Source organism: Papio anubis, chromosome 10 (assembly GCF_008728515.1).
Source record: "Papio anubis isolate 15944 chromosome 10, Panubis1.0, whole genome shotgun sequence".
NCBI lineage: Eukaryota > Metazoa > Chordata > Mammalia > Primates > Cercopithecidae > Papio > Papio anubis.
In genome coordinates, this window is record NC_044985.1 from 27,377,529 (window position 1) to 27,403,929 (window position 26,401).

Consider the following 26,401-nt stretch of genomic DNA (forward strand, 5'->3'; position numbering starts at 1 on the left):
TCCTTATTCAAGAGGATTATAAAATAAAAACACAGATTCTGCAAGGAATCAATATTTTGCAAACAAATAGCAACTTACAGTACAAGAGTATTTGGATTGCTAAGTACTTTCACTCCTTTCTGTGTTGCTGTTTGCTGCTTCATTGTGAAACCTTTTTGCTGGATGTGTTACATGCGATGAGCTTGGGTGTTATAATAAACAGAGAGGAAGGCTGCAATAATGTATTTCAGTTAGGAAGAAGCACTTGAAAGAAATTGGTTTTGCTATACACATGATGTGAACCAATCAATAGTGGTTTAGTCTGACAAGCCCTGTCAATATCCATTGTCACAGTTCAGAAAGTCGTTAATGGATAGTTCATCAAAACCCAATGATTTTAACACATGTTCAAAGTCTTGAAATACACTCTACCTGGCAGAAATTAATCACAGGTAACTCTTGGGAAAGTATACAAGCATTTTTTTAATGAGAGCCAAATCATTCACACACACACACGCTCACGCACACACACACACACACACACACACTCTCATACACACACACACATACAGCAGCTAAGAGTCTAATCTAATAATAACAGATGCACAGTGAATGCTCAGTAAATGTTGAAAAAGTGGGAGACAGTGGGGTGGAGGCTGAGAAGGGTCCTTTTTATACACCTGTTGTGTAAACTTACTGATTATTACAGAGTTGATGATGATGCAGGATGCCTATCACATTTTAATTATTAATCCTATTTTAATCATTAATATTAATCTATTAAGATTAATAATAATTGCTTCTGTTAACCACATCTGTATTATACCTTAGACATGGAGCTGGATGTTCTTCCTATATCAGAGCATTTAACATACACAAAAATCCTTGCCATAGACATTATTATCCCCATCTAACAGATGATATAATAGAGGCACAAAAATCTAACGTAGCTTGAATAAGATACAACGTTAAGTGACAGAGTTGGAATTCAAAATCCAAAGCCTATATTATTCAAAAGACAAAGAATGGGTAGGAGAGAAAGGAACACACAAGAAAGAAGGAAACGAAGGGAAGGGAAGGGGAGGGGAGGGGAGGGGAGAGGGGGGGGGGGGAGGGGAGGGGAGGGGAGGGGAGGGAAGGGGTAAAAGGGAAGGGAAGGGCAAGGCAAGGCACTAGCAATTGGAAGGAAGCGTATCAATGGTTCTTATCTGCTTTTCCTCAAGTCCTGATCCTGAATTCTTACACTCAGTTCCTGTGAAGCAACCAGGAACAAAACAAGCCTCTGAGCTCTGGGGATAGGCATAGAGAAGAATGGGATTTCCCAGTTTGGATGAGAGAAGAACCAAGGAGTTTGCAGAAGTGAATATGTTCACTTACACTGTTGTGGGCTAAGTGTGAGTCTGAAAAAGATTGTGTGAGGGCAGGGGTAAAATGGAAAGACACAGCTAGATTGCTAGCTATTTCTGCCTGAAAGGAACCCCCAGTTCCCACCTACATCTCTCCTGTGTTCATGGTTGTCTTGCTGCATAGAGCAATCTGGAGCATGGTGAGTGATTTGCCTTCTGCCCAGTATGCATCCTTGTGGCAGAACTCAATTCATGTCCATGGTGGTTACAGTTCTGTCCTACGCAGATATGTTTTTCAACTGTTCTCATTGGCAATCCAGAGAGTATTCAGCCACCAGCTCCACTGTCGTCCCATGATTCACTTATCTCACCTAAGATGACTCTTTTTCCCTCTCAGCCCTACGATAATACATGCCACATGGATAGTTTCAGTAATCAGTTCATGTAAAGAAGATGATTTAAGACCCTAGGTTGCAAGTACTTGAGTATGGTAAGGCAAGGGGGTGGGGGACATTACCATCTCTCTATGTCCTTACACACACTGACAGTATTGCCACACAGATGGACAGGCAGGCCTTAGGGCAGGAATCAGATACCACCTGAGTTCTGGCTCTGCCACTGATTTGCTACATGGCTTAACTTCTCTGAACCTCAGATTTCTAATTGGCAAAATGGATAATAATGGAACCTACCATATTGATAAGGATTAAATGAGATCTAATGTGCTTAGTAAATTCCTTATTATATAGTAAATAACTTCAAAATAGTAGTCATTAATAAATATGACATTAGAATAATCCAATTGTCTAGCGAAAGTAGAAATTAAGACTATTTTAGAAGAATTATATATAACTTATAATCTAAGAAACATTTTCCCACTTCTTAACTATTGATAATTTGGTTTTCAGACATTTCTCAAACTACCTGGACTCGTCATATATGTTTTTCTGTCCTGGCTGAAAATTTTGTTTAGAAAATTAAGTATACATTATAGCATATTATTTACTAAGAATACATTGTAACACACACAAGGCCAGGAATTTAGAGATTTAAAGAAGAAGCCTCAAAGTTACTATATGTTACTCCCCTCTATACCTGCTGAGAATGTATCTTTACAGGCATTTTCACAAATGTGCAAACATACACACATATGATATACAGTGGTAGCTCTTACTATGTATGTATACATGGAGAGAATATTTAAATGTCACCCAACTGAAATACTGCTAATGATGGTTCAGAATCTGAGTCCGTATATCCGTACTAAAATATCCAATACTCTTATATATGCATGTATTTTTTTGCAGAAATCTAAGTGTTAATTTCCTAGAAGGCAGAGGCTATTACCTCTCTGGTGGAATTACCAAGCCTACAAGTCTTCTGATTTTGGGGGTTTTTTCCCTTTTATGGACTGATGTTCACATTTATATTTAAGGCTCTTCTCATTTGATTTGGCTGTGGCCTGTTTTCCATCACTAGAAGAGAACCCATTCCCGTATTTAATATACAATCTTTCCTCATGGAAAACATATTTCTGCTTCACAGTGCCCTTTGTGTGGATTGATGCCCTATGTTATTTTCTTCTTCTTTTTTTTTTTTTTTAGTAATTCAGCTTTCAAAATCAGCTACTGCCTTAGCTCAATAACCACTTACTTTATTAGCAAATTTATCAAAGTTCTGAACAGCTCTCAAGTGACAAAGTTTTACTGACACTATATCAAGTCATAAGAAGCCAAGTTAAAATATATAGTCAATAGAAGAATGTCTAAATGATCTGAATCTTTACATTTTACACTGTATCTCATTCTGTTTCAGGAAAAAAAAAAGTCATTGTGTTTCTCTACATACAAGATAGGCTTTGCTGTTTAGGTATATTTTCTCTCTTTTTATTGTTTTTCTGAAAATGTAGTATTTTCATAACCTGTGACACACACACACACACAAAAGTCATTAAACTCTGGCTTATAAAAAGAAACCAGATAAATCTATAGTGGAAGGGAAATTAAACATTGTGATGGTGTACTTAATATTTGCAGTATGGGATTGAAGTTATCATCAATCATCATTACTACCATTAAAAGTACTCACTATGAAACCCAAAGCTATGCTAAATGCTATAACGAAAAGAGTTTAAACAAAACACCCTGCCTTCCACTATAGAAATACGTTATCAATGTAGATACACCTAAGATGTGTTATGAGCAAAATAAAAAAATTAAGTCTATACATGAAAAGACAAGAATTTACATCATAGACAAATGCATTAGAAGTAGAAGACATGGATACATATATTCCTGAGAAAAGTAGCCATGAAATTTTCCTATGACTGAATGACAGTAGATTGCCAGCTGTTGACTGATATCAAAAATATAAAAATGTGGTTAGATTTAACTATTTAAAGTTGATGATGCAGTCTAAAAGTAAACATTTTCATTGTATGAATTTTCACTTCTCCTTAAATGGGTAGATAGCATGAATATGAATCATTGAATAGATGATGTATACACACCCTTCTGTTATGGATCTAATTGTCTATTTTGTATTTCCACAATGTCTAAGCGGCAAGTAAGTGGTTAAAACCAAGCACTGCAGTTAAAATGCCCAGCATTCCCTCTTTCAGTTATTTCCAGATTTAATCATGATTTGTGTTTTGAGCAAGTCACTTAAAGTTTCAATAACTTAGTTTCTCAGGCTGCAAGTTGGGGTTTGAAATTATGACTTCTATTTACACTGAGCAAGTGAAAAAAAGAGATATTAAATGACCAACAGTACATTAAGCCCAAACTTACCCTTTCTGCCCACTCTGACACAGGGAGTTATGTGCAAAGTTCTGGGAGCTCTAAAACCACAGGCTGGAGAAGGCAAAGCAGTATTTATTACAGCCCCATGAATTAGCACAAGTGTGAATGCCCTGGAAAGGAATCAACAGGAGGCTGGAAATAAATGTAATAAACTTGATTTCTTTCTTCAATCAATTTGGGATAAGGTGCTCTTATTTATGTAATTTGGAAAGTAGTTAAGCAGGGTAATTCCAATACAAGAAGTTTGTGTTGGAAAATGTGAGTGGAGATAATTCAGTACTTTGTTATGTAATCCCTGTGATGGTGTGAGAAGAGTTTTGGAACCTCTAGGGATTAAGAGCCTGACATAACCTTATTTTGTCATTTTTTTTTCTTTGATTTCCTGCTCTGAATACTGCAGTATGGTAAGATGATGGCACTAAAGCTACTGTTGCCAGCTTTGCCCTTGAGGTCCTTTTGGAATTGAATTGAAATGTTTAGAGCTCTTAGCTGCTAACAAAACTATCTACCTACACCGATGTTGATCCCAATGTCAAACCTCACCAATACAGTGAGAACAAGTAGCCTAGAAAGCTGTTTGTGATAGCTTTTCTGAAGGATAATGATTACGCTTTCCTTTAGCAACATTTCTGAAATGTTGGCTGTCCCAGCATTTCCAAATTTCAAAAAATAATAATAATAACAACATGTAATTGTAACATGGGAATACCACGAGAACAGCAGTTTGGCAGGAAAAGAAGGTATTTCAAAATAAGGTCCCCAGAAAGAGATGTTCTGGCAGATGCACAATTTTGGATCATATTATCCAAACCATTGAATTCTGGAAGATTCGGGGGTTTTCTTTTGTGGTTCCCATGCCCTAAATGGGAGTAGATGTTCATCGTCCATCCAAAGGGCGTTGTTTCCCCTTCCTGTTACTAGAGTGAGAAAATAAATATACTAAGGGCACCCATTACAATAAGCATTTGTAGCTCTGGAGGTGCTTTTTAATATCATAATAGCTGTGTCAGGTATAAAACTTGTGTTGGGTTAATGCCTATTCTCATATGTAATACTGTTAACTGAATATGATCTTAGAAAGCCCACTATCCTAACATCTTAGAAAGTCCAGAATTCTAACTCCCCTCTGGTCAGAGCAGTTTTAGTACCAATTAAGTCTCTCAACTGCTTAAGAATGGTATTTAAAGCTAATGCCTTTGGCCTGTGTGTTGAGATTTAAATTGCCTATTGTTACTGAAAATTCTCAGTCTTTGAAAAACATTCTATTTGTTCAGGCTTGAAAGAAAAGATCACCAATGGAAAAAGCAGAGGAAAACATATAGGAAATAGAAGTAAATTCTAGAATACCTAGAAAGCTAGTACATTTTGGGTTAAGGTTAATGTTTATGGAGGTAAAAATACCTAGGATTAAGAGTGATTGCTCTAGTCTCTTATGCAAATCAGATTAAATGTTTTAGAGTTTAAACCCATATCTCTTTTGGCTCTTTTTATTTTCGAATAAAAACTTAAAGTGGGAATGGAAAAAACCTACTCGTTGACTTAACATAAATCTTTAAACTGCAGGAAGCTTCACCCTCAAAAAGTAGTTGAATCTCTGAGGGAAAAGAAAAGGCTGAATTCTATTTTTCATAAATGATGGATTATTGTACCACACTGTGTATTTTCCAGTAAAGTGTCCTTTTATTTGCACTGTGTGATTACAAGTTTCTAAAAGTATGTGTGGGGTCACTTGGGTGCTGTGGGAAAATGGAAGGAACACTGTTCTGTTAAAATCAGTAGTGAAATCAGAAGCAAACTATGTCCTGATTATCATAGGCATGTGTTTAAATTTTGCTTTCCTTAATTGGTTATGTTGTATTTACTTAAAATGAACAATTTGGCAAGTTTTTCTCCCTTGACAACAGAAAAGCGTAAACTGTTTTATAAGTTTGGCTGTTAAAATCAGACTTGTAAACCACAATATTCAAAGACTTTTACTGCTGTTTGCAGGGTCCCAGTGATGGACCTTGCTTTATATCCATGCACTTCTTACCATTTTTATTTTGTATTTATAGTGCTTTCAAGTTATTTGGTTAATAAAAAGTATGCTATATATTATAGTCATCTATTGACTTCAACTTCTGCATAACTCTTCTTAGCACAAAATGAGTGGAATGAATGATGGCACAGGCCTTGTAATTTGACTTGTCATCTGAGGACAATTATTTATGGCATCAGGAAATGGAAGTTGATGCTCTAGTCTGTCTCCAGGAAAGTAATCATTAGAGGCAACTTTGGAGAGTTTGGCTACGTTAAAAACTGTCTAATCATATCCAAGACTCTGCTAGTTTCTCAGTATGTATGAGAAGGAAACAAGATAAAGCAGTTAAAAATATATTTTCATTTTCTTTGAAAAACCAATGCACCTTACACACACTTCTCACATGTGGAGCCAGATGGTGGTATTGAAGACAATATAATATACATATATATCTCTCTAATTAAGAATACTATCACCAGAATACCTAGGGGAGTTTCAAAAAGATATAACTCACACCATAATTATTTTCATAATCTAGCATTTATACATCGTGTGTGTATATTTTAATTTGCAAAGTACTTTCTAATGGCATCATTTTTACTAGTTCCAAATGGAAGAAAAAAAAAAAAAAAAAAACTTGCTTGGCCCTGCATTTCTTGGCTTTCTGTCATGGGAAATGCAAGGTTTTTGAGGTGAGACCAGAAATAGAAAATACTACTTTCGTAACCTGTGAAAACTTAGATTGATTATTCTGTGTCATTCCAAAGATGGACTTGAAACCTAAATTGCCCAGAGGCAGAGTTATTCTGAAGGATGTTAAGTGTTTCTTCAGCCTCCAACACTAGAACCCAGACCTGTGGGACTTTGACTACAGCTGTCAGTTGAAGCAGATCATACATGACTGGTGGTCACTGCAATGACTAGACCTAGAAGGAAAGTTGATAGGATAGCACACAAACACACTTTGTTAAGATGCTCATAATGACTCTTCCAACTATACGATTTTGAATTCGTTAATGGCTGATATTCATGGTCTTGTAAAAGCAATTTTTGTTTACTTGGGTTTTCAGGACAACTTGTTATTTCTCCAAAATGACCTGAGGTCGATCCCTCCTCTTAGATCCTCTAGTCTCGTACATGTACATTTCCATTTGACTCCTTACTGTGCTGCATTATAATTACACAGGCCAGTCAGGTGGCCGTGGCAGCTCACACCTGTAATTCTAGCACTTTGGGAGGATGAGGCAGGAGGATCACTTAAGACCAGGAGTTCAAGACCATCCTGGCCAACATGGTGAAACCCCACATCTATTAAAAATACAAAACTTAGGCCAGGCGCGGTAGCTCACACTTGTAATTCCAGCACTTTGGGAGGCTGAGAGTGGGGTGGATCACTTGAGGTCAGGAGTTCGAGAGCAGCCTGGCCAACATAGTGAAACCCCATTTCTACTAAAAATACAAAAATTAGCTGGGCATGGTGGTGCTCACCTGTAGTCCCAGCTACTCAGGAGGCTGAGGCATGAGAATTGCTTAAATCCGGGAGGCGAAGGTTGCAGTGAGCTGAGATCACACCACTGCACTCCAGTCTGGGCAACAGGGTGAGACTCCGTCTCAAAACAAAACAAAACAAAACAAAACTAAAAAGTAGCCAAGCATAGTGGCTCATGCCTGTAATCCCAGCTACTGGGGAGACTGAGGCATGAGAATCACTTCAATCTGGGAAGCGGAGGTTGCAGTGAGCTAAGATCATGCAATTGCAATCCAGCCTAGGCGACAGAGGGAAACGATTGTCTCAAAAGTAAATAAATAATAAAAATAAAAATAAGGCGGGCCGCGGTGGCTCACGCCTGTAATCCCAGCACTTTGGGAGGCCAAGATGGGTGGATCACGAGGTCAGGAGATCGAGACCATCCTGGCTAACACGATGAAACCCCATCTCTACTAAAAAGTACAAAAAACTAGCCGGGCGAGGTGGCGGGCGCCTGTAGTCCCAGCTACTCGGGAGGCTGAGGCAGGAGAATGGCTTGAACCCGGGAGGCGGAGCTTGCAGTGAGCTGAGATCCGGCCACTGTACTCCAGCCTGGGGGACAGAGCGAGACTCCATCTCAAAATAAATAAATTAATTAATTTAATTAAATTAAAATAAGTAAAAAATAAATAATTACACAGGCCATATACATTTTATCTACAACAATTAAACCCAGCACTGCCATGTATACAGAAGTTGGTCAATTTGTGTTTATTTTTTATCTTCCAGCACTGTCCAACATGAAACGTGTGTAATGTAAAATCTTCTAGTAGCCACATTTTAAGAAGTAAAAAGAAACTATTTAAATAATAGCAAGATATTTTATTTAGCTGAAAACATGTAAAAATTATCATTTCAACCAACGGCTCAAGCTGCATGTCACGTGTTCAATAGCCCCAACTGACTAGTGGCTACTACTTTGGACAGCACAAATCTAAAGCGGTACTTTTCAAACTATTGAACTACACAGAGACAATCATACTTGCATAACACACCGGTGGAAACTGCTTATAGCCAAAGAATATACAGTACAACTGCCCCAAGGACTCGGGCTATTTTGGTCCTCCCTAAATTACCCTGAGAGCTGAGGGCATCTGTTACTCTCACACCTATAGAACCCATTTTTTAAAATTTACTTTAATTTTTTTTAAAAATTTTAAGTTCCAGGATACATGTGCAGAGTGTGCAGGTTTGTTACATAGGTATACATGTGCCATGGTGGTTTGCTGCAACTATCAACCCGTCATGTAGGTTTTAAGTCCCATATGCATTAAGTATTTGTCCTAATGCTCTCCCTCCCCTTCCCCCCAACCCCAGACAGGCCCTGGTGTGTGGTGTTCCTCCTCCTGTGTCCATTCTTAAGAGCCCAATAGCTGGGAAGCTGTCCACCTTTTATTACCAATTCATTTAAAAAATAGATAGCTCATGACAAATACATAGATGGTAGATATGCTATAGATACATAGATTTTTTTTCAGAGTTCTTTTACATTTTCTCAGTGTATGGATAGACCTTCCACTGATAAATGAGAACTTCAGATGACCCTATAACTTTTCCAATCAGTTTAAGGGAATGATCATCAACAGGAAGTAATTCTGTACCCCAACTTCCACCCTCATGGACCTATGGCAATGTCTGGAGACATTTTTTTTATTGTCATAATTAAGGAGGGCATGCTGCTGGCATATTGTGGGTAGACACCATGGATGCTGTTCCATATCCTACACAAAGGACAGGCCTCTACAACAAAGAATTGTCTACCCTCATATGTCAATAGTACAAAATTTGGGAAGCAATACTTTAAAGTAATATAAAGTATTACAGATTTTCAAGTGGCAAGAATTGTCTCAGTTTAGTAATTTGCAGCACCTAGTCTCATGTGATGATCCAAACTTTGATTGAAAAATAAAATTCCACCCTTCTCCCAGCTAGGAGATGAGCACGATATTTTTCTTTTTCTGTCATTCTCAGTCTTGAACTTCACCTTAATTCCCCATTTTACTAACTCAAGTTTGAGCCTGCTTTGTAGTCAAAGGCAGGGAAAGGAGGAATCAAAAATTGCCTTACTTTGCCAGTTATAGGGAGGTTTCTCTCTCCCTGGACCAGATAGATTTTCAAAAGCATGTCTACATTTATTAAAAAGAATACTTAATAAAGTACCCCAAACCCTCACATTATGTCAACAGTTGAATGAAGGCAGTGGAGCGTTCAGTTAAGATATGTATCTTATCTACAGGCACAACAAATTACTATCTGTAACTAATAATAAGACACCTTGGGCCACATGCAGTGGCTCACACCTGTAATCCTGGCATTTTGGGAGGCTGAAGTGAGCAGCTCACTTTAGCCCGGGAGTTCGAGACCAGCCTGAGCAACAAAGTGAGATCCCATTTCTACCAGGAAAAATAAATAAATAAATAAATAAATAAATAAATAAATAAAACCAAAAAAATTAGTCAGGTGTAGCCAGTAGTCCCAGCTACTTGGGAGGTTGGGGTGGGAGGATCATATAAGCCTGAGAGGCTGAGGCTGCAGTGAGCTGTGATCACTCCACTACTCTCTAGCTTGGGTGACAGAGCAAGAATCTGTCTAAAAATAAGGAGAAGAAGAGGAAGAAGACATCTTTAATGTGTTTAGACTGTGCTTAATGAAAACCCAGACCTTATGTATGATATTCATCCCTGAATTCACAGCCTTTAGCATGGAGCCTGATTATTAGACATTCAGCAAATATTTGTTCAGGAATGAATTTTACACACCTGACTTTGAAGATAAATCTGAGAATAGGAAGCAGAGGAGAGGGGACTAATGAAGACATGGAAAAAGTTTGAGGCAAATTATATTTCTGAATTTCACCTAGAACTGGTAGTAATTATATATCAATAAGGAGAGTAAGAAATATCTGCTTCAGAAAAATAAATCACTTCAGGTTAATATGGAAAAGAAGATTGACAAAGTTATTCAAGCAAGCAGGACCTTCAGAAATGCCTGCATAAGCTAAGGATAGTATATAATCCTGTTTAATTGAAATTGGCAATGCTAAAGAGTTGTCTCCTGTAGCTTAGATGAATTTTTCCCTTACTCTGACCATAATTTTGTGTATAAACACATGGAATTATCCATGTAAAGGTTACGTTAAATATAAGGAAATGAAAGTGAAAATAAATTCTGAATATGTGGAACTAATCCCATTCTCATTGTACATTCATGCTGTAACAGGACTAATACTTTCATGTGGGCAAATTTTACTCACATGGCTTGTTCTAGACAGAAGAGCCCGAGCTATTAATTCAGGTAGTTGTTTCATAACTACTGTTTTCTAGTCAGATTTGCATAAAGTAATAATCATAAAGGAGAAATTTACTGAAAGCCTCTGATTTTTTTTAAATCTTCAGTGTTCAGACTGCATCATAGTGCTTCCGATACAAGCGACAAAAATCGAGTTAAAAGCAGATTAAAGAAGTTTATTACCCGAAGACCTTCCCTGAAAACTCTGCAAGAAAAAGGACTTATTAAAGGTACAGGTCATTTTATACTTGTACTATAACTGTGATAAATGAATGTGCCTCTGTGTTCATAGCTAATCAGCTCTAAAGGAATATTAGAATATTTTATTCTTCTTAGGTTGCTTATTAAATTTTCTACTCTATAACAAAGAAGAAAAATAATTGTCCAGAAAACATATCCTGAGAAAAATAAAGGAGGTATCATGGGGCCATTGAACTATATACCTGGTTTTGCCCTCAGAGGATCTATGTTCTGCACTAGTAACAGAGAAAGGATATCCTAGTGGCCTGTTAGAATGATTCCATGTACTCCTGTGCCTGGGTGGTTCCAGTTTACACCTGGGACTTAGTAAGTATGAACCAGCACACTTACCAACCCAGCCCTTTTCACTATCAGAAATGTCCTGATTTGGTTAAAAGGTTATCTGATCACCCTAGTCATAGTCTGAAGTTAGTGCTAGGAAGAATGTCTAAGACAAACTAGTGTCATGAAGATGTATGGATATTGAGAGCTGGCAGTCCAAAAACTCAATCCAAATTGAAATAACTAGGTAGTTTTACAAATGTATGTAAAGGGTAGAATAGATGATTGTAAGAATACATGATTGCCACCAGAGTAGAAAATCATGGTCTCTGGCATTAAACTAATTGGATTGCCAGTCACTCATTTTGACATTGATCAAGTTATGATCTCCTCTGTGCCTCAGCTTTCTCATTTGTTAAATGGGGATATTTATATACATCATTGAGAGGAATAAATGACATAGCCTATGTAAAGCTTTCAACAGAGTTTCTGAAACAAAAGTAAATATTTTATGAATGCCCTCTGCTTATTAATATGATTATTATTCATTATTGTTATCACTGTTAGTGTGTCAGATGAAAGGATGGATGGATAGATAGAACCAGTGATTAGTATATTTCTATAACTGGAAATTACCTTATAGAATATAAAGGCTAAATAGATTTTTTTAAAACAAGAAAACATATGCATGAAGTTCGTTATTCTCTGTATTTTTCAAATTTTCTAGCTTATGTGTACTTTTTGAAAATGTAGTATAAGAAAGAATTTGAAATTGGGTGAAAAGAAATGCGTAACGCTGAGAAGAAACCTGAAAGGCTGGCTAATCTTTATAGAAATCGAGAGGCGATTTAATAAGCAATCATTTCTCATGAAGAGGGCAAAGCAGATCTTAATTTTTTCAGCATTACTTCAAAAGATAAGCATTTAAATAATTTATAACTGTGCAATCTATCAGTTTCAGTCTGTTTTGAAACAGGGAATATATCTGAAAAATTAGCTGGCACTTTGAACCAATTGTAGAAGGTGAAATTTCATGAAGCAAAAGCATATACATTACTAATAGAATATGAAATTCTTAGGATTTAGGAGTAAAACTAGGACCCTGCTTTAAATCAGACTTGCCTCAGACTTTTACTCTCTGATGTATAATACTTTTCTGAGTTGTAGACAGTAATTAACCCTCTACAGATTCAACTTCACTAAGTAGTATTACTGGTACCTTCAGTTCTGCCTTAGAATTCATCCTATAGAAGATCGTTTTCTTAGAAAAGATTCAGTTGCAGGTTAACTGCCATCTTGAAAAATATAAAACCAGCTAAGCAGCCAATAATCCTAATTTTACATAATGTCTGAGATTTTCATGACCGGGGCAAAATAAAAGGGGTTTTAATTCAATGGCAGAGTCTGGCTCCACATGAAATGCTGAAGAATTAATTACTACAGTGCTCTAGAATTGGTCTCAGAAAACGTTAGGGAAGCTGGATGCCTAATGTAGTTTTCATACTGAAGCAATGGAACCGCTAAACACACTCTGATTCATGCATTTCTTAGTGCTCCATTAAATTTTCACCGTAACTGACCAATGAGTCAGTATTCTTTAGTAGAGCTATGGAAAATCTATGTAAAATTCTGATTTGATAAGCTTCCACTGTTGTCTTCAGTGGAATTTTTTTCCAAGTACAGATCAAGTTATGCAAATATAGTCACTTCTTGGGCTTGTTTCAGTTTTAGCTATGAACTTTTCTAAGGCTTTTACTAAGTTTTTTTTTTTTTTTCCCAACTCAGTAAAAGGCATTAAACCAATTTTTAAAAATATCTGGCTAGTCACACTTAGTACTTTAATCCATTTTTTTTCTTACACTTAAGGCAAAGACTTAGAAAAACAATAAAATCAGTATTTTTAATCAGTTAAGAAAAATTACATAAAATTAATGATTAATGGTTAAATGGTTAATTTTTCCAAGCAAAATGACTTAACTCTTTCAAAGGGAAGAATTATTTAGAAAGAGGAATAATGGCTTTAGAATTGTTCTGCAGCTCATTTGGCCACAGAATCTATATCATACTTATAAACTATCTAATCTTCCAGATCTGCACAGAAGGCCTCCATTACTAAGGTTTAGGAAAGCTGTGCTTGGCAGTTTGGGCTTTACAATTGTGCTTCCCGAAATCTGGGAGGGATTCTGCAGGGCCATGTCAATTTTCAAAGTGTTAACTCTTTCATGTCATTCACCAGTAGGTTGAGGAGGCTGGGCTTTGAATTCAACCAGCCTTTATTTTGAATTCAACCTGCCCCATGGGGGCAGGAAGGGCTAATATTTTATTGACCCTATAACGCCCATCAGAGTCACGTCCACAAAGCACTTAATATGAAAAGAGAATTACCCCAATATCATACAATCTAAATTCAATCACAAGCCCTTTCTTCAAAACTTGTTCTTTGGACTCACGGAGTTGTGACCAATATGTGGTTTCATTAGATAGAACTTAGACTTGGAAGCAGTCACTTGATGGTGCTGTATTTTCTACTTTATTATTATTATTATTATTATTATTATTATTATTATTTGAGACAGAGTCTCACTCTGTTGCCCAGGCTGGAGTGTAGTGGCATGAGCTTGGCTCACTGCAACCTCTACATCCCAGGTTCTAGTGATTCTCGTGCTTCAGCTTCTGAGTAGCTGGGATCACAGGTGTGCACCACCATGCCCCACTATTTTTTTTTTTTAATTTTTTTTTAATAGAGATGGGGTTTTGCCACGTTGGCCAGGCTGGTCTTGAACTCATGACCTCAAATGATCTGCCTGCCTTGGCCTCCGAAAGTGCTGGAATTATAGGCATGAGCAACCGCACCTGGCCCTGTATTTTCTAATTTCTTTAATATGACTAAAGAGAAGAACATATTATGATGTCAAAAAAAGTAGGCCAGAAAAAAATTCTGAGTGATTGTTCAATGAAAAGAAATCTTAATATCTCAGGTGGGTTAGCAAACACTGTACCATTGCATTGGTAGCTTTGGAAAAGTTCTCCAAGGGCATTCAAGTTTGTCAACGAATGGTGAGCCCTTTTTAAATATATGAGTTTACTAACATTGAGCATCTCATTGGGAACAAAACTTGAATCCATTTAATACATAAATTATAGGCAAAAGGGTCCATTTTGAGGTGGTAGGTGTGTTTGTAAATCTCCTTGTCCTGCTTTTGGAACTGAAGTAACAGTTCTTTAGTTTTAGCCAAACTGCCTTATGTAATCTTTCAAATAACAGTATTGACATCCAAGATTAGGTAATACAGTTTTTAGAGAAGATAACAATTGTTTGGCTTTTCAGGAGCAATTAGTATGCCCTTATGTCAAAATAATAGCATCAGAGAGAATTTAGAAATGTTTAGTGTTTAGAAAGTAGTTTCATTCATCCTAATAAGGACAAAGCCATACTGGATGACATTAGTAGAAACTGAAATTGGTATCATACTACTTGTTTTTGAATCAGTATGTTATAAAATCTGCTTGAAGAATAAATAGCACACCTCAGGGATTTATGATAAGGAGAAGTGCTTTCCGGCCTCATCTTAGTTTTGATCCCTAAGGGGTACCACTTTGAACAGTTTCTATTTATAGTTCTGGTGATTGGGTCCATACCTACATCCTTGTTATTTGGGGTGAAAGTTGGTCTGTTTTTTTGTCAATGTCCTTCTTATCTTCAGTGTTGTAATATCTTACTTTATCAGTCTCAGACAGTACTTTAGGTTTCTGCTGCAATAGGCGTGAATGTTACTCAACTACACCAAGCCTTGTCTTGTTTTTTGTTTTTGTTTTTGTTTTTGTTTTTGGAGATGGATTCTCACTCTGTCACCCAGGCTGGAGTGCTGTGGCATAGTCTCAGCTCCCTGCAACCCCTGCCTTGCAGGTACAAGCAATTCTCCTGCCTCAGCTTCCTGAGTAGCTGGGACTACAGGTGCACTCCGCCACACCCGGCTAACTTTTTGTATTTTAGTAGAGACAGGGTTTCACCGTGTTGCCCAGCCTGGTCTCGAACTCCTGACCTCAGGCAATCCGCCCACTTTGGCCTCCCAAAGCCCTACGATTATAGGCATGAGCCACTGCGACCGGCCCTACTTGGTTGTTCTCCTCGCCGGATACTTATGGTCAAATACAGCTCATCCTACAGTCTCCATTAGCTTTCTCCACAACTTGCAAGATGCCTACATCTCTACTTACGTTTCGTTAACCCTAGAAAATTGAGCGCTAAGCCTCCATTGGTAAGATGAAGAATTTAGAACCAACTTCTCCTCTCATCTACTCTGCCTCTTCTCTTCTACTTCTAAGTCATACAAACTTATTTTATTTTACTTGGTTTTATAAGTATGGCTTATTTATAGTGAAATTTTAAAAGCTAAAAATAAAAAAATAAAATGGCCGAGCATGGATGGCTCATGCCTGTAGTCCAAACATTTTGAGAAGCCAAAAGAGGACTGCCTGAGGTCAGGGTTCGAGATGAGCCTGGGCAAGATAACGAGACCCTGTCTCTTTACAAAAAGTGAAAAAAGTTAGCCAGGGATGGTGATGTATGTCTACAGTCCCAGCTGCACAGGAGACTGAGGAGGAAGGACTGCTTGAGCCCAAGAGGTCAAGGCTACAGTGAGCTATGACCACATCACTGCACTCCAGCCTGGGTGACAGAGTGAGGCTTCCTTTCTTAAAAATCAATTGTTCGGGCGCGGTGGCTCACGCCTGTAATCCCAGCACTTTGGGAGGCAGAGGCAGGCAGATCACGAGGTCAGGAGAGCAAGACCATCCTGGATAACATGGTGAAACCTTGTCTCTACTAAAAACACAAAAAATTAGCCGGGTGAGGCGGCGGGCGCCTGTAGTCCCAGCTGCTCGGGAGGCTGAGGCAGGAGAATGGTGTGAACCCGGGAGGCGGAGCTTGCAGTGAGCCAAGATTGCGCCACTGCACTCCAGCCTGGGTGACAGAGTGAGACTGCGTCTCAAGAAAAAAAAAAAAAAAAATCAATCAATTAATCAACATTCATACTATTATGCTTGCAGAAGGTTGTTTACTGCAGCACCACATAGACTTCCTTTCCTGTACTTATAATATCATGACTCCTATGACCCTCAAGGGGTAAGGCCCCTGATTATTGTGAAAAAAAACTCTCCTATCTTTTACATTCGAGGGATATAGTAACAGTTTTATGCTGTTTCACGTTACCTCCATGGTTTTTTTCATATTTTTGAACTAAATGGTGAAAATAAAACAATAATCAGCTTTATTTTAGTCATGTAAGTACTATCAAATCTTTGGCCAAGTTATATGCCAGATTGGATGAACATATCCATGGGTTGCATGCTGTGAATTATGGGCCACTCCAGTTATACTGTTCTTGCTTTCAAACCTTATGCTCTATCATTTGCTTATAATCATGCTTTTAGTTTGATTCATTTTTCCATTTTGAATTTCCTGCACAGATTTCTTCCCCTACCCAGAGTTTCTTTTTTTTTTTTTTTTTTTTTTTTTTTTGCTTTTTGGGCCTTTATGTCATTATGTGCTTTTATTGTCTCAAACTGTCTATGTATTCTAGTCTGCCACTGCTTGCTTTTTTCCCTGAATATCTTCTTCTAAAGTCCTTTCAGCCTCTTTCTCTAATTTGCACTGGTTGCTCTCCAGCTGATTGCCCTGTGATTTCCTTCCATTGCTCCTCTGTGTTGGATCCACTGTCTTCTGGATCCCTTGCCTTCCCTTCTATTACTCTGTAACAGTTTCTGTGAACCCATTAAGAAGTTGGAGTCCTCAACCCATTTGGAGTCCTCAACTGTCTAAAAAATACCTTCAGTATGCCTACACACTCAATCAGTAGCTTAGTTGGGTATAAAATTCCATTGTCCAACACTGAGTTGCAGAGTCCCCTCTTAAAATTGTTTCACTTGTATCATTGTTACTTCAAATTTCTCTCTCTCAAAATCGTTGGGGAGTTTTGGTCTTTATTTTGAGATTCTGGAATCCAGATAATGTATATAGTGGACAGCATTTTTAAATTTTATTCTGCTTGGCCCTTAATTTTAAGAATTATGATTCTTTTTTCAGTGGTGGATTTTTTTTTAATTTTTGTTATTACATTGATACATTCCTCCCACCTGTTTTCTCTGTTTCCTATTCTGAGATATTTTTTATGTGATCATTAGATCATCTGAATTCATGGTTTTATTCAGTGTTATCTTTTCTCAAATTTTGAAAGAATTCTCAGTTTTGTTCCCCAATATTTACATTATTTTAATTTACATTATTTACATAATTATATAATTACATAAAATAATTACATTATTTTAATGTTTTCAATGTTCTAGATTTGTTTCCCATTCTTTTTTTGCACATCTCATTTCTCACATACCATGAAAGCAAAAACTGTGTTGACCATTCTACTCCTATACAATAGTGAGGATGGCACATATAACTCAATAAATATTTGATAATTAAATAAGTAGGAAAAGTAGATATTTTTTTAAAAGCTATCTGAGGACATAGATTAGAATTTGTTTTTGTTTTGGAGTTTTGTGTTTATTTTTTATTTTAAATTGTTCTCTTCTGGTCTTTAAATGATCGATTTCATCCAAGGTCCTTTTCTTTCCTTTATTTGATTCATTCTATTTACATCAAATTAGTGACTTTGCCTAAATATCTGATGGGCAATGGTTGTCCACTCTTATTAAAGAATGAGTCTCTATAGAGACTGGCTAGAGTTCTGAATTCATGGGTAGACCTGGACAATGACATGGTTTTGCCTTAGGGTGGTCTGCCAGTGCATCCCACCCTTATCCCATACCTCAAATACCACATATTTTCAAAGGATACAGAATGCTTTATATTCTCTTGGTAAACAGAATCAATCTTATTGTTGATAGTCAATTTTTCAACTCCATTTTACAATTAAGAAAAATGAGGAGAAAATATCTCAGATTATTTGAAAGTATAGGAGCTTTGGAATTTGACCAAGCCAGGCTTGAAGCTGGATTCTGTGATTTACCAGCTATTAACTTAATATCTGGTCATTGGCTTTCTTCTTTACAAAATTTACACTGAAAGTTTAAATGAAACGATAAATGGGAAAATGGTGCTCAGCTTTTCTTGGCCATCCCACAACTGTTTTCTCCCTTCCTTTTTTGTTTCTTCCTTTCTTGTTTCTTCCTTTCTTCTTTCCTTAATTTCATCTTGCCTTTCTTATTTTTATCTTTCTTTTCTTTCTCCTTTTTCCTCTTCCTTATTAAGGTGCACAGAGTAAACTATGACCAAGACGGCCCTAGGAAACCATTCTGTTAAGTATTTGTTTAAAGCTTGATAAATCATTCGAGGCAAGCATCTAGGAAAGGCAGCAGTAATTCACTTACTTCAAGAAACGTACACTGATAACTTGGGCTTGGCTTATATTTCTCTTTTTGGTAATTTTAATCATGATGCTCTTTAGACATAAATGGGCATGAGTTCATTTTTCTTTGCTAACTACACTTACTTACATAGTGCCATGCAACTGCTGGGGCATTTAAGTAATTACTCACACAGACATAACTGATTGTTTAAGGTGTCTGCCATAAAAGAAAACAATGTCTTTGAAAAATTATAGTTCTTTTAAAAATCTGTCAATTATGTTGAGAAAAAAAGATTTGCCATTCAAATTGCAAATACAAGCTATCAGCCCTGGACTTAACAGTCATGTTTATGAATAGCAAAATCATTGAGTTAAGAGAAAAGTGTTTTTTTAAGTAATTTGTTAGAACGGATATATGACAGTAACATAATTGTCACACTGTTAATTTAAGCAAAATGTATATGAGCAACACTGTAATATAGCTTTGGGTAGAGACATGCTCCAACTTTGCCACTTTATCAGTGTTCGTCTGAGAATAATTATACTTGAATTTATATACTAGGGCATGGGTCTATCATTGCTTGGGCCTGAAATACTCTCACAACTTCCACAATATGCACTAATGTGCTTAAAAATATCTTGTAAATCTTCTTTTTTAAAAAATTTCTTTATGGCTCAAAATTGAACTGTGATCTTTACATGTGAGCTGTGTCATGATTTAATATTAGCCAAAATTAATAGCCAACCTTAATCTTCTTTATCTTGGCCTACAAGCTTCCTGGTTCCTTTGCATTTATAGTTCTCAGGCAGTTTCTGTTATTTAAAGGCTCTTGGGAGCAAATGTGTTGGTAATACAGTACCACATAGTTAGCTTTTGTTCAATAATAAGATGCAGGTCACCATGAGAGATGGAGAAATGTTGCAAAAAGGGTGCACCTGGGTAGCAGGTTAAACCCATGTATTTTAAAAGCCTGTTATGCACATAGGAAACAATCCAGGTCTTGTGAGATATTAAAAGCAGAATAGCTTTGGAGCAAACTAGAGAAAATGAGGTCCAGAAATGGGAGCAAATTAGGTAAGGGGAAAAAGAATGAGCCAGAATGATAAATTGGTTTCCCTGTGGTTGAAGAATTTATGTTCTTATGGGGACAGATCTTTTTATACAGATGTTAGTGAGAATGTAATATTTGAGATGGTGACTTACATACACTTGATTTTTTAAATCTACAAAATGGTTTTACCAGTAAATTTCTGGTATGTAACGCACTATACTTTATGTATTAGCAAACAACAATGATAATAATTCTCCTTTTTCTTCCTTTAAATTACATTTCTTTCACATTAGGTCAAGTCCTCGAGATGTTTCCCTTTTATCAAGTAAAGGAAAATGCCAGATAATACCAGGCTTTAGCCATGACACTGACCCAATGCCTAGTAATATTTATGCATAATGCTGGGAGTATAAAATTAATAAAACCCAATTGACTCAAAGCCAGCGTAATGGCATTTTGTTTTTAGCCAATGACCCCTAAAACCCATACTAAATTTTGCCCTGGCAGCAGATGCTGGTTTTATTCATTCTGTGGACTATGTATCCTTAAAAGATTGCCCAGAATTCTGGCATGCCCTATAGGGTTACATGACTCTGGTGCCGGTTTGAAATACTGTATTTGAACCTTCCAGTTTGAGGACTGACAAATTTCCATAAAACAGGAAGAAGTAGATCATACACACCAAAAAGGAAGCAGTAACAAGTGGAGGCAGGCTTTGTTTCATCTTATGACTCTATGCCATGTTTTAAGCATACTCCGTGCTCTAACTCAAATCTTGTGTGTGTGTCTAAATTGTAAAACAGATACAAAACCTCCCTTTGCACCCCAGCATTGCACCAAAGTTGATGTGCTCTCGAAAGCATATCCTCAACTAGTTGGAGACCACCAAAAGTCAGGCTACGGTGGTATTTCCTCCTTGTGTCAGAAGTCTGCTGCCCTCTGGAGAGATGGCCCATGACTGTTTCAATCCTCTAATCACATCCTAAATCTTTCCTCTGTGAAACCACCTGATGAGAAGAAAAAGATGCAGGGCCCTTGTCAGTATTCAAAAGAATCCCCCTTTTAAAGGTTAGCATTTATTATTGATACCCTGCCGTTCTCCAGCAGGTGTTCTCGTATGGCATAGTTCCCTCCTGACTCCTAAAGCCAGCTTCACAAGCAGTGGAAGATTCTTCAACTTGGTTCTTGTTAGCTTTTCAGGGCCTCCATAGACCTACGAGCAGTATCCAAAGTCAGTGCCTGATGCTGTTGTCGCCTCTGTCATTTGTATAATTCTACTGCTCACACTAAGTACTACATGGTGATTTCATTGTGTGGCGAGGTGGATAATTGAGGGAGAAGAAAGCAGAGTTTCATCCTGATCTGGAGACTGATTATTTGAGCAAATGCATGAATGCATGCTTCTTATATAGTGAGACAAGTTGAACTTTCCATGGTATTCAAGAAAAGAGGTCTCACTTCTTCCTCACTTAAGATATGAATGGGATTTAAGAGTTCACATGGTGTGTACGTTGAGGGTGTCTCTAAAGATAGTACATGTCAGAGCTCTCACAACTCGAATACCCTCATTAGGGACCCCATTCAGCAGATGTGTTAGACTGCTACGAGCAAAGGAAATATTAATATCCACAATTCATTTTGACATATCCTAAGATTAAGAGAGTGCTCTTTTATTTCCTTTAGCATCACTGACAGTTTGGCCTACAAATCTTTTTTCTCCAAATTCATGTCTATTATAAATCAACAACATTTCATAAATTTCCAAGATTCAAAAAAAAAACTTGCATTATTTGATTTCAGGGGCCCAAATTTTGTCCAATATTAAAAGCATCTCCCTTTGGACTTGTTATGCCACCTGATTAGTGATAACAAAAATTAACTTGGTCTCTGTAAAACTGAGTCATCAGGAAAACTAACTCCATGTTGTAAAAGTGCTATTCCTGCATTTTCTATTCTTTTCTATGGGAGGGAGGCAAGAGGCCATATCAGAATTTGGATAGTCATAATTGGTGGTCTGTCAGTATTAGTGAAATTGCAACAGGGAGAGGTATATCTCCCAATTTTTCTTTGAAATTGACTATATTGTTGTAAGTGTGTTTCATCAAAGCCTTTTCTGGGGCAACAGATCTGAAAACATAAACTTTATGTAGCATTGCTCCTCCTTAGATATTTCCTTTTAATATGTCTTTTCTTTTTGAAGATAAAATAAAAGTCCATAAAAGAGTTCTGGGAATAGGCAGCTATATGTCATAAACACCCTTCATTCCCCTTCACCCAGAGCTCCCACCCCCCAAAATTTGGAAACAATTTGATTGAAGTGATGACTGCCTTGATCTTGTTTGAATACTCCTTCTTCATTGTCTTCTTCTCTCAATGGGAGGCAACAACCCTGTCACAGAGTCATTTCTGGGAGGGAAAGAGGTATTTCTAGCAACCAGATTTTTCAAACACAAAATTGAGACACATGGCCTGACAATGCCATAATATTTGAAGTAGGCACTGTGCTCAAAGATCCAGAACATATGGTGGAAAGAGTTTTCTTATAAAACGCAGCCATTTAAGACACTTTCTAGATTCTTATTCACAAAAGGCTCATTCCCCCATCCCTTTTATTCTCATTAAAAAATATTACCCACAGATCGGAAGACTGACCAGTTTTCCCTCAAATTTGCTTTTTTTGCCAGCTTGAGAACCACCCTGTTGACTAAAAAGTTAAATGCACAGCCATCATGGAAGAAATGCAAACCAGACTGCCAAACATATTATGAATATATTGCTCTTCTTAAAAATGCTAGTTGGTTTTTCATACTGGAGTATTGACTAACTGTCTGTGTTTGATGTATGGTTTACCAGCCTGATGTCGACTTATGGTTAGAGCTTAACTTGTTAGTTCTGCTTTTGCAGCCAATTCAGAATAACTACAGATGCCTCGAGATATTAAAATTGACTGCTCAAATGGACTCAGTGTGGGAGTTTCATTGGTTTTAAATTGATAACAGCTGAAAGAGTGAATGATTAAAGAGTACATGGGCATAGGACACAGCTCTTTCATAGAAACACTTGTGAACAGCCTTCAGTAGTGTGGGAATTTTTTCTTTCCTTTTGTATTGTAGTTACTTCTAAGCAACCTTGAGTTAAATTTTAAAAGTGCTCAGGAATATTCAGGAGCCTAGAGGAGAAATAATTCCTGAGAAACTGAGATAAATTTTGATGAAGTGGGTTTCTATTCTACAGGGAACATTTAAAGTTAAGTAGCATTCCATAAGGTGATAATTGTGTCTATTTCCTAGGCATTTAAGTTAAGTAAGCTGTGTAGGAAGTATAAACTGTCATAATAGAAGGGTTAGAGTGTTGTGTACATCTCTATCTTCAACTCATAAAAACCAAAGCTCCAAAGTGCCTTATCACAGATAAGTCAAACAAAGCCTCTCCTTTGCTTTCTTATTCTCCTAGGAACAGTTATTATTATTTTCATTATTTAAAAAGATGTTCTGAATACTTTCTTGTCACATGGAGAAAAAGAATACAAAAGAGAAATAAAAAAACTTTTCTCCCCCTCCTTAAATCAGCAATACTTATATGAAGCAGGCTTTATGAAAACTTACTTTCACCATTTAATAGTAGCTTAAGGAAAAAAGCACAGTAAAGAAAAGAATTAAGGGAAATGTAAAGAAGTTTATAAAAAAGAAATATCTGTTTATAATACAGCTCTTCTTCAACTTAGTATCTTTCTAAGAGTTAGGTGTCCTCACTATGCAGTATTGTGACCTAGCTCCTTTCTGTTTTCAAATGTCTCTTAGTATTTTACCTTTGATATTCCGTCAGGAAATATTAGAAGAACTTTATATAGCTAACTGATTAAAAGCTATATAAAGTTTGATAAAGATCAATCTACAGTAAGGCATTAAGGTGAGATTTGTTGACAAAATATAAGGCCATATAGTATGTACTCATTTCATATATTCATTTTAAAAAAACTGAATCATCGTGCCTAGCTAGTATGTCCCCATATATATAGCAAATATTTACCTTATGTTAATTACAATTTGTGGAATAAAAGATTCAGGTACATTTGACAGTAACATTAGTGAATAGTGATATGTATGTTCAGATGTAAGAAAATCAAATTATGAGGGATGCTCTGACTTTAAAACAAAATAAGCCACAAATATCCTGGTCAATGTTTACAAGAAAATGTGTTACATATTTACTGCTCAGATTTTGCCCAAAATTATAATGTGTATACCTGGACCACATCTTAAAATTGCCGAACTCAAGTTGCCTTCATGAAGCATACAGCCATTGAATCATGCTTTTGTTGTGATAGACAGCTTATGCAGATAGCCATCTAAGAAACTGCTACAAAGATTGACATTTTCACAGGATATAATTCCTTTAGATATGTAAAGCAAAAGAGAGAAATTTCATTCTCTTTCAACAATTGTTCAGCTCCAATTTTGTAATGACTTTTAAAAATCTATCCATATGAGACAGGAGATTTTAGAAGAGATGTCATCCAAGTTAAACGTATGCGAAGGTCATTAACTTGAATATAACACTCCTAACATGTCCCTTTGAACTTGGAACTCAGATTCATCGGAGGAAAGAAAAGATGGAGCTGGAAGAGGCCTGGCCTCGGTTAACCTCATAGTGAAGGAATCTTTCACATAACAAGAGGCTGAGAAATAAGCTGATGGTATAAAAATGATATCTTGAGGATATCTTAATATGGTGAGATTCCAAATACTCTAAATTTCAGAAAAGCCATTGCTTCCTTGGACTCCCTCATAATTTGTACCGCCTCATACATTCATTCATTTCCTGAACAGTGAAATACGATGTTTACGTCTTTTGTGACTTCACATTTTAAATGCATTGAGGTCTTTACAACGTTACAATGAGCATGTTACAATGTTTTCATCTTAAAAACGTAATTAGCATAGGAGACCATTTGATATTATATAAAGAATTTGACTGGACCTCATTCAATGCCTTTTAAGAAATAATCTCAAAAGAGGAAGTGAGAACCTGCTTTAGTTATAAATCTGTTCACATAATTACCAGTTGAAGAAGATATCATAAACATTTTAGAAAGAAAAGCGAGGTTAGATCCTCATGTCGTTAAAAACAGAATTCCAAATGATGTCAGATACCTCCAATTCTCTAGCATCAGTTTCCTATATTCATGTACACACTTGCATGCATGTCTCTTTAGTCAGAAAGATCATATATTTGTAGTATGAGTGAATAATCTTGAAGAAAAATAGCATTGGTTAGAAATATACTACTAAACACATGAAGAGAGACAACAAGATCTACATGTGAGGTTAAGTTCAACTTGAGATGCCACAGTGATATGGAGAAAGGATTCCAAAGGTGGCTATGCAGTATAGGAATATAAATATTCCAAATGTGACTACACAGTGTAGCAGCTGACTAGAGTTTTCCACAGGCGAGGCCTCTGCCTAGGTGTCTCTACTACAGCATGAAGGACAGGATGGGAAGCAGAAGCTTTTGCCAGGGAGCTCTGGCCTCAAAGGTATTGACTGGGCAGGAGGCGAATAGTGGGTAAAGTTGGCACCACAGCCTTACTTCATCCAGGACAGAAGGTAGAGAGTAAATAGTCCACTGGAGAATGTTTGGGGACACAAGACATGAGAATTTGAGGAATTCTAGGAATGATAGTAAAAGACTTTGGGTTCTGCCGGGCGCGGTGGCTCACACCAATAATCCCAGCACTTTGGGAGGCCGAGACGAGTGGATCACCTGAGGTCAGGGGTTTGAGACCAGCCTAGCCAACACGGTGAAACCCCATCTCCACTAAAAAAACAAAAATTAGCTGAGTGTGGTGGCAGGTGGCTATAATCCCAGCTACTCAGGAGGCTGAGGCAGGAGAAACACTTGAACCTGGGAGGCAGAGGTTGCAGTGAGCCAAGATTGCACCATTGCACTTCAGCCTAGGTGATAAGAGTAAAACTGCATCTCAAAAAAAAAAAAAAAGAAAAGAAAAAAAAAAAGAAAAGACTTTGGGATCAAGTCTTAGTGGAAAGCACTTCCCTGTGATAACCCAAAGCCATCTGTTCCTACAATCAGTTATTACAGCATGAATACTACCCAGAGCCTAGAGGAAGTTTCTGTGTGTGGATTGTTTGTTGTTGTTGTTGTTTTGTTTTGAGATGGAGTTTCATTGTTGTTGCCCAGGCTGGAGTGCAATGGCACGATCTCGGCTCACTGCAACCTCCGTCTCCCAGGTTCAAGCAATTCTCCTGCCTCAGTCTCCTGGATAACTGGGACTATAGGCACCCACCACCATGCCTGGTTAATTTTTGTATTTTTAGTAGAGATGGGGTTTCACCATGTTGGCCAGGCTGGTCTCGAACTCTTGACCTCAAGTGATCTGCGCACGTCAGCTTCCCAAAGTGCTGGGATTACAGGCGTGAGCCACTGTGCACAGCCCTGTGTATGGATTCTTTCTGGACTCCCAGATGCAACTCTCTGAGAAGC

At 37.2% G+C, this 26,401-nt stretch overlaps 1 protein-coding gene across 7 annotated transcripts in view; it reads left to right on the top strand.

The window, feature by feature from the left end:
• Positions 1-26,401, top strand: part of ARHGAP15 (Rho GTPase activating protein 15) — a 627,654-nt gene that overhangs the window by 348,874 nt on the left and 252,379 nt on the right. For all 7 annotated transcript variants that reach the window (XM_031651767.1, XM_031651764.1, XM_031651766.1 and 4 more), the window contains one exon: positions 11,070-11,192. In XM_031651767.1, the coding sequence (XP_031507627.1) occupies positions 11,070-11,192 (123 nt within the window). The remainder of the gene's footprint in view (positions 1-11,069; positions 11,193-26,401) is intronic.